Here is a 12,916-nt window from a genome sequence, read left to right as displayed (position 1 = left end):
TACGCTGTAGGTATCTTGATTTATTCCTGGATTTCTACAACGCCGATGAACAATGCGTAAGTAATATATCTGATATTCCCTTTCACACTACACAGCGTTCGATCGATGAAAGATTACATATCATAATACAAGATACAAAGGGCGGTAGGGCATGCAGAGCTTCGAAAACTAAATGGGATTAAAAACATGTGCTTCGCTGAAAATATTTGGCATTTAACAATAACTAGTGTTGAATGCAAAATCGTACGAATTTTCCATGTTGAATGTGTAAATAACTTCCACATAATTCGAAAGCGAAGATAGTGTTGTTTTTCGTCTTTGTGAAATACATTTCATCCGTCTTTCAATTAGGGTAATAGGCAATGCTGCTTATATTGGTTGGGTTGCCATGTGTTATTAATTGAACAGGCGGCTTAGTAAAGACGGTTTGGAGGTTTTTATTGCAGGGAATTACGGATCAACCTCATGTTGTTTTTAAGAAGCAATACTTTATTTTTTTAGAGATATGAAAAGGCGGTCACAAACTGGGCTTAATTGCCGCCCCTCAAATAGAGGCGCCTGAAACAGTCGCTTTACTGTTTCACCCCTAACGCCGGCCATATTAAGTAAAAAACATATTAAAAAGTTATGTTCTTATCAACAATTTTGTATTTTTATAGTTTGTATACCAACATACATCGAATATGTTGAGATTTATTAACGTCTAGTAATAGTAAATGATTGTTAGTGAAGTCGTCTATCATAGTTCGCTATACAAATGCCGAAAAGCCTGATGTACATTTTATATGTAGGGACTTGCTGATGGCAATGCATTACAAGCTAGGCGACTTCCTAATCACATTGTACCCGATAGAAAAATATTTTAAAGTATTCATCAAGGTCTTCGCGAAAGGGAAGCAAAGCGGGGGACCACGAAAGCCAAGGACTGTAAGAACGGTAGAAGTGGAAGGCAATGACGTGTTGGGCATAATAGAAGAACCAGGTACTTATACGCAAAAACTTGCTAATACTTCGAAGACTAAAAGACAGGCAATGTGGTTTATGATATGCACCAGCTGATTTTAGTGTAATTGCTCAAGAGTTTTCAACAGCAATATACGGAGATCGCTGGATTGGTCGAGGTGGACCTCACGTATGGCCTGCTCCATCCCCGGACTTAAACCTCCTGGATTATTTCCTATGGGACCATTCAAAGTCATTAATCTATACTAGGCCCGTGGAAGATGTGGACGATTTAAGAGATCGTATGATTGCTGGGTTCGGCAGTCTATGAGGAGAAGATTAGATGGTTGCACCCGAGCTGGAGGTAGCCATTTTCAACAATTTTTGTAGGTTAGGAAATGTTACATGTAATTTTTAGGGCTTAATTGTTATTCGTTGAAAATTTGTTTCGTCCTTAATATATCTTCGCAACGAAGCGCTTCTTCAAAAATAATGAAGGGATAAAATGTCCTCAAAATAGTCCGAAGAATAACCTCTTGAATTTTTGCCGCATGTTTACTCAACACCCTGTGTAATGGAATACCTCATTCTTCAAACTGGTACGTAGACATGGGTTTACGAGTTCGGCGTGCAAACCAATCAACAAGATTCGGAATGACCCTCTTTAACTAGAATGAAACAGAAAGAAGTGAAGGTGAAGCATGTTTTGTGGGTTCAGAATTCTAGTCAGATGAGCCAATGAACAAATTAAATTATTTGAAAGTTACGTGACATTTGAACTATTAAATTCAACGAGAAGACAAAATATGTGAAAACAAAATGTTTTAATTTTGTATCAGAATAACACATTATCTCATAGAGTTATTTAAGGATTTTTGACGAAGACCAGCAACAAATATCATAAAAAACCACCACATTCCCCTGATATGGCTCTAGTTGACTTTTTCCAAAATTCGAATGGTAATTCATTGGTGTTAAGTCTATGAAGTATTTTAAAGAGGTCCTAATTATGATAAATTCGAATGTTCGAGGTGAATTTTTGTTTAATTCGCTAATTTTCTCAACTTTTCTGGAATGAATCTATCTATGGCATCTACATATCATTAGCGACGAATAGATAATCAAAATGAAGCTGAATATTTCCACATAGACATATACATACAACGATTCCGATTCCGGCAAATTCAATTTGCCTAAAGGTCATCAAGTATCCATTTCAATAAGAGGCAAACGATATGAAACAATAATGAACCTTGATTATTAGTTGAAATGGCGTGAAACCGTTAAATACGAAATTTGATTTTTCGGTTTCATTTGCCGATAGCACGTGCATTAAAATTGTTTTATGCCTTCAGACCACACAGCTCGACTAATTTGTGGTTATTGGTTTTCGGATTATGGGATTTCTCTGGAATTGCATACGGTAGATGGAATTTGAATCAATGCGCGGTTATACGATATTCTCAACGTGTTAGGGGATCTTCGAAGGTTTAATTTCGATTCTAGAATAGCTTCTGATTTGTTATAGTAGTTCTTCAAACCTCGATATAGTCTTGAAACGGGTGTTTATCTTTTGGAATCGAGAGAAAACTAACGTAAGGATATAAAAAGTGATTAGGTATAGAAGTTATCCTACAGATATTAATAATCAGCACTGTAAGGCTCCTTTCACACGGTGAGCCGTAGAGCTCTCGCTCATGAGCGAGAGTCATACCCGACAGATCAAAATGCAAAGAGTACAACGGCGCTTTCACGCGATGAGCCATGAGCCGTCATGGCTCATGAGCTCTCGCTCATGAATTTCTTTCACACGGTGAGCTGTACGGCTCTTGCTCATGAGCGAGAGCTACATCAACGAATCGAAATGAAAAGAGTACAACGGAGCTTTCACATGATGAGCCATGAGCCGTCACGGCTCATGAGCGAGAACGGTTGCAGCCATGCATCTTGTCCAGAGCACTAGTATAGGAGACAGGGCTGTCGCTAGGCATTAGGCAGGGTAGGCGGTCGCCTCAAACGACAAAATTCATTATTATTATTATTATTATTACAAGGTAAAGAGTTGAGGCCAAGCCTATAAACTCACAAAAATTGAAATATATGAAAAAATACACCGAAACTTGAAAAAAAATGCATTACAAAAAAAAAAGTAATTCACAGCTCCACAAGTAGCACTCACTCGCGACGAAACCAGGTGTCATAGTTGCTCTTGAAAGAGTTCACAGAAACTGAGTTCACCACCGATGAAGGTAAAGAGTTCCATGGGGGTGGCATTTCAAGCTTGATCAATAAAAAGCCCAAAAAAGAAATTAAAAGTACCGAATGGGAATGTACCTAATTTAGTCAGAAACAATAGGAAGGAATACAGACTAATTGGATTTTGCCATAAAAGATAAAGATTTCCATTTAAGATTTCAAACTCAACTCCTCCGCCTCCGCTAGAATGATAGGTGAGGGAAACATTGTATATATTCTTCACTCTCAAAAGAATTTCTGAGAGGAAAACCGGAACTTAACTTCTGCTGAACCATCAGTTTAGAGAAAATTCATGATTTGAAAAATTTAAATGAATATCACAGCTCAGCAAACAAATTGAAGCAACACTAAAATTTCTAAGAGAATGTCAATTGTTCAAAAATATTTGATCGATGTAATTTTAGTACATCGTTTTCTTCTCCGTAAATACTCGCTCATGAGCGAGAGCCTTACGACTCACCATGTGAAAGGATTGCATGTATGAGCGGAAAACGCTCTCGCTCATGAGTGAGAGCCTTACGGCTCACCGTATGAAAGGAGCCTAAGCTTTCTTCCTAAACCTACAATCATCATCCTGCATTAATAGAATGTGGAAAATACTTCTTTGAAATATAAATATGCAAAAAATTTTCGATTGAATCCTACCTGATATCTGTTGAGTATCTTGCTGACACAACCGTGAGAAACTCGAAGTTGCCTAGAAATCACACAAGGTCTCACTCCCGAAGCTGCCAACTCCACAATTCTCAACCTGATGTGGTTTGGAAGAGGTCTGCCGTTGATGAACACTCCACCGAGCTGATTTACTCGACCTTGACCTTAAAAAAGATTTTCTTTCAATAATTTGATTCTCACATGTTTGAACAGATAATATAGGTAGGTATATCGAAGAAAGCAGGATAAAAATGAGGAAAATACTGACATGAAGTTAGGGGCTCTAAGTGCTCGTTCATAATATTTGTAATATTGTCATATGACCGGTATCGAATAATATATAATGTGTTTCAATGGAGCTCTCCGATTTTTGAATGAAATTAATTTATAACGGTGAATAAAATTTTGGCTTTTCAGTGTATGAAAAATTAAGTGATAGACCAGAGCATTTCTATCATCGAAGAATATATAAACATGGTTTTTACTCGGGAAAAAATAAATGTATAAAAAGCGAATCATTTACAAGGACCATTGTAAACAATGTGTCTAAAGCAGTGATAAAATCTATGGGGTTATCGCAGCTAGAAAAGACAGTGGCGGAACTAGAAGGTAAATACACTGAATTGGAATCGAATTATGAGGATAAGATCAAGACACTGGAGGGAAGTATGGGAAAAACCATCTTAAAGAGGAATAAGATGAGGGAAAATTTTGAGGATATCGATCAGCTGGACAGAAGGATGAATTTGAGAATTTTCGGTCTCGAGGATCTTGCTCCAAAAAATTTAAAAATTTGATAGAAATGAAAAAACCAAAGATGAAAGTTAAAGAATTCATTTCAAAACATAATGAAAGGTTAAAAATTGATTAAGTTAGTTCATGTGGTGCGGGTGCCTCCTTTCTCTGTTCCCCTGTTGGACATTTATTTATTTTCACTCCACTCAGATGACATTCATTCGTGAACCAATTTTTTTTTATTATTTTGTGCTGATTAATTATTTTATTGATTGAGTATGTACAATTTGTAAGCGTCCGCAAAAGGGAGGATTTACACCACATGCATTCTTGCCTAGGTAACTCTGCTCTTGAACCGGTTGTTATTGGATTTATATAGATATAATAATGTAGAAAAAGTGAACATTGTGTTTTGATACTGAATAAATTGAAATTGAATTCATGCACCAGTTGCGATCTTGTAGACCACAGAACTGTATATAGGTATATGACGTATCCAGAAGCACAATTGTGCATGCATAGTCGAGTGCAGTGATATGATGTCAGGAGCTTTGAGCACTTGACTTAAAGCTCCTGACATCAAGTCAGTGTTTTCTTCCAGTTTTTCGATATTCTGCTTGAATTTTCTATGGTTCTGACGATGCCATAACCACGAAATTTTGCACGAAACTTGGAATTGTTATTTTAGTGATACACGAAAATTTCAACTTGGTTGGATAATTGCCACTGAAATATTTATTTGCTTTCACGATATTCTGCTTGAATTTTCTATGGTCCTTGACGCGATCAAAACGAAATTTTGCACAATTCTTGAAATAATTATTTTTTATATATAAGTCCCAAATCTTTATTGGATCTACTTGAAATTTAACACGGACCTGTTTGAACATAATTTTTCATTTCAATATCATAAATAAACTTCAGCGGTATTGGGTAATATTTCAACAATATTCCTCCAGAATTTTCTAAGGTTCTGATGGTTATGCTATCGACACTCGTTTTGAACTAGAATGTATAGGTAATAAGGAATATCAAATCAAATCCAGGAATCCCAAATTGAACAAGTTTATTCTTCACAAAAAAAGTTAATTATTTCATCAAAATAATCATAAAAGTCTTAAAAAAAAACAAGTAACAAACAATGTGAAATAACTAAAAAAACGTACTAAAGTGAGTATTTGAAGGCTGGTTTTGCGAATAAAAACAGTTGGTTGAAGATTTTGATTGATGGGGTTCATAGGCATAATATGTATTTGTGTTGTGTTACTTTTTTTAGATTTTTTTTTATTGAGCCATGTGGACGTTAATAGTGTCAACTTTCTCCTTCCCTTTAAATAACCACTTACGAAAATTGATGAGTTGCCTCAAAACCCATATATATGGGGGCCATAAAAACTTCCTTGCCCTTAAGCAAGAGCCGTACATTATAATTTATGACGTATAATAAATATTGCTGGAACCAGGTTGACTTTACCTCTGGAGTTTGTCTCTTTTCTGGAAGTAACTGAAGTTATAATAATAACAGTTATTGCATTGTGGAACCCTGGCTGTTTTTTGCCCTAATTTTATATTTGAGTAACCCGTTTTTTCTAGAGGCATCAAGCACATTCCTTAATTTTTTATAACCGTCGGGTTCTACAGGATTTTAAACTATCCTCTTATTGTTTCATTGTTGCACACTTGCACCAGGGAAATATCGGATCATTTCACCTAAATGTCTGTAATTCTTCAATTTTGGCAGAAATTTACCTCATACGATTAGGATTAACTCACTCATCATGAAGAATCAAAAATCGATTCTGTCCGTCCGTCGGTCACCGTGTTTATGATAACCCGCGAACGGAATAAGCTGGAGCATTTTCAGGGTTTGAATATCTGGGTTAAGTTTGTAAATGGGCAAAATACGTTGACTAGTTCAGAATTTACACCTAAATAATGTTTTGTTTTCTTTATATTCAAAAAATATCCATCTGATCGAATTGAAAATTATAAATCGCGAAATTGGATTGGTTTCAGTGGATTATTTGCAAAATTATATCAGAATCTGTCATTGAAATTATTATATAATGTTGTAATTCAATGAAATATTCAGCTCTGTATAGCTTTTTCACGAGTTGGGAACTGATTTGTTGCAGGGAGAAAATAGGAAATGTAGACGTTACTAAAGTTGAACCTAGCCTAGATTTTACACCCCTTTGGAAAAGCAAAATCTTCAAATTTTTTATAATATCTTTTTATTCGGGGAAACCTGTTCAAATGGAGAAATAATTCTTGAAATGAACTTCTATAGGTAGTTTCCTTTTGAGAGGTAAATCTAGGTCCGTCGGTAGACCTGATGTTTTTTTCTTTAGAATTTAAATGACACACTAGTCAAAACAAAATAATCAATATTACAGATTACAGGTCAGAAGTGAATTGAAATGTGTTTTTTTAAATTGAATTGTGTTGGTCGCTCTTTATCATTTTCATTGAACGAATGGCATTTCAGTTCACTATTTCGGTCAAAATTATATTGATGCTTCATTTTATTTTTCACTTTGGAAGGAAACATTTTTAGTGAATTTAATAGATTTTTGCATGAAATTTTATAAAAAAAATAGGTGTTTATGTCGCATTGATGATGCTAGTTGAAGAATGTATAGGTACCTATACCTAATATGAACAGAAAAAAATTCAGGGGAATAATTATATATAGAACGAAGTCAATGTTACCTATATAAAATCACCCGATCAAAAACTTATGATACTGACTGAAATATGTTCTTTGTCAGGTCTCAATTCTAATCAATTCTGAATCATGGATTTTGGGAAATTTTACAAATAATATTCATATCCTTAAACTCGGTGTCGTTATCAAATGCAGTCAAGTTTTTAACCTGATGAAAAGTAATGAAGAAACTTTCGAAAATATGCGAATCAAGATTGGTACAAAAAGAGTGTACATTGATAGAACTATATTTGGGTAAAACTGATTATGGTTGATCAAATGTGTTATAATTACTTTCAGGATTAAAATAATTTTAGAAACATCATTTATATATAATAAGGATGCTAACTCTGCATTAGTTCTTAGAGCATATTGTTCATAGCCATTTTCAGGAATATCTTCCGAATATTTGTAAAACGTTCAGGAGACAGTAAAATGCCTCCTATCTGTAATTTGGATCCTATCTCATGTTGTCCTAAATCCTTCGATTACGCAATAGAAAACATAAGGCCACAAAATTTGAACCAAAACTATTATACTGGCCTGGATAGCCTAAATGAAGAACAGATCTGACCCTGTTGTACCTACCGAATCCCGGATTCTCACCTTGGAAAGGGTATCCGGAAAAGCATGGCCTGGGCATTATCCCGAAGTTCCCAGTAACAGTCATCTCGAAAACAAGTCCACGATTAATAACCGCAGTACGTTGTACATCAACAGTCCAAAAAACAACAAAGAACACTACGCAAAACAGATGGTGCTACCCCGAAAAAACTTTGCTACGCGCGGCGTGTAACCTCCAGGATATCGTGTAAGGCACTGACTAGATTTACGGATTAGCCGGATCTGACTCCACTCCGGAGGAACATAGAGAACACGCCCATGGCTCCTCCCATCCACCGATTATAGGTTAGGTTGAGTGCTTCACAACACGTCGTTTTTATTGTTTTATTGTTAGATTTTTCCGGATGCGTGGGTGATGATACGTCATTATCGCTGTTTGGTGAGATTATGTTGTTTTCATCTCTCATCAGGGTATTAGGGATCTGGTCCTTCGACACGGATTGATAGTGATAAAGGTTGCCAATTTTACACAAAGGTTTACCCCAGAATGGAAGTTATCTTTGACCGAGTAGATACCTACCTACTGAATCCCGTAAAAAATTTATAAACTCATAATTATCAAAATAAGATGGTGAAAACATTAACATTATTATGATATAAAGGTGATAAAGGTAAATTTCTAGAATTTTTTTCTATAACTAGGTATAACTTCTTGATGATCGAACTCACAATCAAATTACAACAAAGCAGTTACTTACAAAATTATAATATAATTATTCTAAGATAAAAATTAGTTTTTATATTAATTGAAATCGAAATTATTTGCTAATAATGCTAATTACCCATATCAATCCCGGCTACCCAATTTGTTATTTATTTTTTAGAATATCAACTTTTACTATACAAAATGAATAGATGAATAAGATAAAATTCCTATTGTTTTTTATAATTATAAATTTACGAACGCATTTCCTCGATTTTAAATTTTTCATTTAGAATTTTGCTAGTAAATTATTATGAGAAAATGAGAATTTATCAAAATAGAACCTACAACCTCCAATATTTATAACTAATCCACAATTTTTCATTTATAATTAGGTATTCATAATCTGTGAATCATAGATTATAATTTTCAGTTATTCGGTTTGACTGAAGGAGAATATAAAATCTATTAGGTAGTATAAAATGTAGTCCAAACACGGTTTGATATAGGTAATATCCCATTGATTTCAATAACTCGATCCATAAATTTTGAACAATAAAAAATAGGCAATTTCATTTTGAAATACATAGGACCTATCTATTCTAACTCGATGGCATACAATTACAATTTATAAAGAATTTTGGATACAATTTTGTTGCCCCAGTGTCACATATTTAATAATTCCAGTGTTATGAATTGTTGAAAATGTTATTATTATTATTTTATTAGATCTGGAGGATTTCAGTAGTCTTCAGTCAATTTTATTAGATCAGTATAAAACCATTTCATTAGCACATCTAATTTTTCTTTGAGATATTGTGATATCAATATACTAAATTTTATAAAATTTCTATCATAATATATGATTGCACAACTGAATCAAACAAATTTCTGAAGTATATTGATAATAAAATATGTAGATAGATAGATCAGAAAAATTGTGTAGTAATGAAGTATATTGTATCTATAACGTAATTCTCATAAATAAACGACTTTCATACAATATATATATATATATATATATATATATATATATATATATATATTCTGTTGTTGGAATTTGAATAATATGAATATCATTTTATGAAATTCTTTGAAATTATAAGAAGTTGGATTTTTGAGTAAAATTATATTTAATTAATTCAACAAAAGAATGTTGTATCCGAAAGTTATCGAGAAATGGTTTTTTTTTTGATTCCTTGTATTCCTCCTTTTGAAACTCATAAATCTGATTTTCAAAGCATCAAGAGATAAAAAGACCTGGGTGCCTATAACTTAGTATATAGAAATCAATTTGAAGTAAATGCTCTGCGAGAAGATCGATTTCGGAACATTCGTATTCATAATCAACATTTAGAATCACCCATAGAGTAATAAACATAGATAGAGGGATTTAGTATATGCAATTTTCACATGTCCCCAACATGGTTAGATCAGGTATGTTGTCGGATTGTGATATATTTTCAAATCCACAATTATTGTACTACATATATCGTTATGAATGTACTTATATTATATTGAATGGAATATATTTATTTTTATTTGAGTGATTCTCAATCAAATATGTAAATTTGAATATTTGGAATTTCTGTATCTACCTGCTGAAATCCAAGGTTTGGCTACTTTTGCTCTCCTAGTGTCATCGGTTGTTTCACGTTGTTTGGCGCGCTTGAAGTTTGTTTTCTGAATTTCTGATATATTTAGGTATTTATTTCAATATATTATGAGTTGATATGAAACGTTGATGGGAGATGGGACATAAGAAGTGCGTTCTTTGTGGAGGAACCCACGAATTGTGTGAAATATCGTATCGCTGATATGCTTTCATTTTCGCAAGCTTCATGTCAAATATGATAGTTCATGTTGGGGACAAAATTTGCTTATCTACTGAAAATGACATATATGTTCCCTCTATCTATGTTTATTACTCCGAGGTCGCAAGCCATTCAAAGGTTTTCTCAGAAATTATAAAAGCTATTTTAGTGTGAAAGTCGGTTTTAAACGCTTTGAATATTTTGTCAAATTTTCATAGTTTTTCATATTTCACGAAACGAAAATTAGAAAAAATGCACCATAAATTTCGCATGAACTCCCAAACCGTTTTCCTAAAATCCAATGGGAGGATCCTGTTTTATTGTTTCAATTATTTTCAAAGTGACATGCAATGTTATTATACTTATGTGATACTTTCGTCACTTCAAATTTTCAAAATATATAATTATAATGCACGATTGAAAGGTTCGATCCAATATGCCATCATCGAAAGCTTGCATCATAGGTAATACCTACAATTATTTAATATTCTTTAATATCAACTATCCTTCTTAAAAATTATAATCGCTACGAAATTTTCTTATGAAACACAACAATTTGATGAATCGAAAAACTCTCAAATAACTCGGAAATAAATTCAGGAACATAAGTAATTATGTGGAAATGCAATAATTTATTTTTCTCGCAGAACCTACCGCAATATAGAGAAAACAGGGTTTCAATTTGAAAAACAATTGTTAAGTATCTGTGTTCGAATTTTGTTCGCAATTTTCGATACAATATTTGAAACAGCCTGTGATTTCCCGAATTCAAAATTTGCACGGCATGTCCACACTTTTTAACCTCAATGCTCCTATCTCGAAAACCCAATACATGATGAATTCATGTAACACTAAAATTCAGGATTTTAAATCGAAAACAATATTGTGAGATATAAAAACCCTTATTTGGTTGTATTTTTTCTGTGTTGAATATGTTACCAAATAGATATGTTTTATCTATAGGTACGCTTCCAGATGAAACTCCATGAATATGTTTCGATTTTATTTTCTTATTACTCAAGTTAGTTTTTTAAGTGTATTACATAATGCCCTAAATTTTGTTGGAAATGACTTGTAAAAAAATTCCAAGGTATTACAGACAACTAGCCTAATGCTTCGCACTAGTTCAATTGATAAATGACTGTTTACATCTTGTGTCCAATTACCTTGAGCCAAGACCCTAAGACGTTATAAAAGTTCCCATTTGGTCCCATTTTGAAAAAGTTAAACTTTCAGAGGCCTTTCAGAAATATTTGGGATAATGAACGCCGTAAAATTTTAAGAATAAAAGTCAAGTCGAAGTGTGTTTCGGCGGTAGTAGATATGGCCGTTATAAATAACACGACCAAGTCAAGTTTATGAGGTGCTATAGATACTGTCATTACTCCCTAATACTTTTATTGAGCTTGCAAATTTATCAATGACTTGAGGGTACATGATGGTATACCATGATATTTTATTGCAAAACTGTACATATAATTAATGAAAGAAGTTGTTTTTAATGATATTGACTTATGGACAGAATTTGAATCTCGATCAATATTTTTTTATTGGAATTTCGCTAGGAATTAACAACCATGTTTTAGAGTGCTAATGATTCATTTGATTAATTTTTTCTCTTCGGAAAAAATAGCACATATCTATAGAGTTTGAAATACTCGTATATCAGGAAAAAAAAACTAATTTATTTTTCAAACTACTTCGTCAATAATGTGAATAATACTATATCATTCTAGTTATTGAGGTATTGAGCCTTATAAGAAAAATAACGTCCTTGGTCTACAATGTTTGTACAACAAAGGCGGTTGGCCTGAGATTTCTACGTCAACCATAGGCGTTATGGTTATAACACAGCAAAAATAAGAATGATATTAGATACTTTCCACCGCTTCCATTGTGAATTTTTTATGTAGATTGAATTATTTTATGTATATTCAATTTGAAAATGTATAATAAATAATTTTTTCGTTAATATTGACTTTCTCCTTGTGTTGCGATAACTTTTAGGTTTGTGGTTGACCGGAATTTTAGAAGATGCTGCAGTAATATACAGGGCGAGTCTTTGACTTGAAAATATATTTCAACCGAAGATTCCCGAGGTCAAAAGAAACACTATTTTCCTTCACTATTTTTTTCGATTCGATTATTTTTTCACTTAGTATAGTAGGCATTGGAGTTGACCTGAGTTCGATGGAATTTAACGTTCGGAAAAGATTCATCACATCAATAGAAAAACTTTTGTCCAAAAATCATTTCCTCCGATTCCATTTCATTTATAATTAATAATATTATTATTATATTCATATTATTTTTTTGTTCTTGAGAATATATGTACGTATAGTTTATTCAAAGTCACTTGAACTAGTCCATAAAAACGCTTGGCTATAGATGTCCCTTTGAAGTCAATACCGCGATCTGCAAAATACCGGGGTTTATCTGAAAGTATTGTTAGGCAATAAATTCACTGGCCCCAAAGGAATTTCTGGAAACTTGGACAAACCTTGTATAATCGAAATATTCATCTTCCTCCAAGTGACTTTG

General features: G+C 33.3%; 1 protein-coding gene across 3 annotated transcripts in view; it reads right to left on the bottom strand.

The window, feature by feature from the left end:
* Nucleotides 1-8,121, bottom strand: part of LOC123676354 (protein gooseberry-like) — a 41,002-nt gene extending 32,881 nt beyond the window's left edge. For 2 of the 3 annotated variants that reach the window (XM_045612214.1, XM_045612217.1), the window contains exons 1-2: nt 7,883-8,121; nt 3,844-4,016 (exon numbers count right to left, since the gene is read on the bottom strand). In XM_045612214.1, the coding sequence (XP_045468170.1) occupies nt 3,844-4,016; nt 7,883-7,964 (255 nt within the window). In that variant the 5' untranslated portion in view covers nt 7,965-8,121. The remainder of the gene's footprint in view (nt 1-3,843; nt 4,017-7,882) is intronic. The other variant, XM_045612215.1, reaches the window with a different exon arrangement.
* Nucleotides 8,122-12,916: the final 4,795 nt, after the last annotated feature.

Source organism: Harmonia axyridis, chromosome 3 (assembly GCF_914767665.1).
Source record: "Harmonia axyridis chromosome 3, icHarAxyr1.1, whole genome shotgun sequence".
Lineage (NCBI taxonomy): Eukaryota > Metazoa > Arthropoda > Insecta > Coleoptera > Coccinellidae > Harmonia > Harmonia axyridis.
This window is presented reverse-complemented; position numbering and strand designations above follow the sequence as displayed.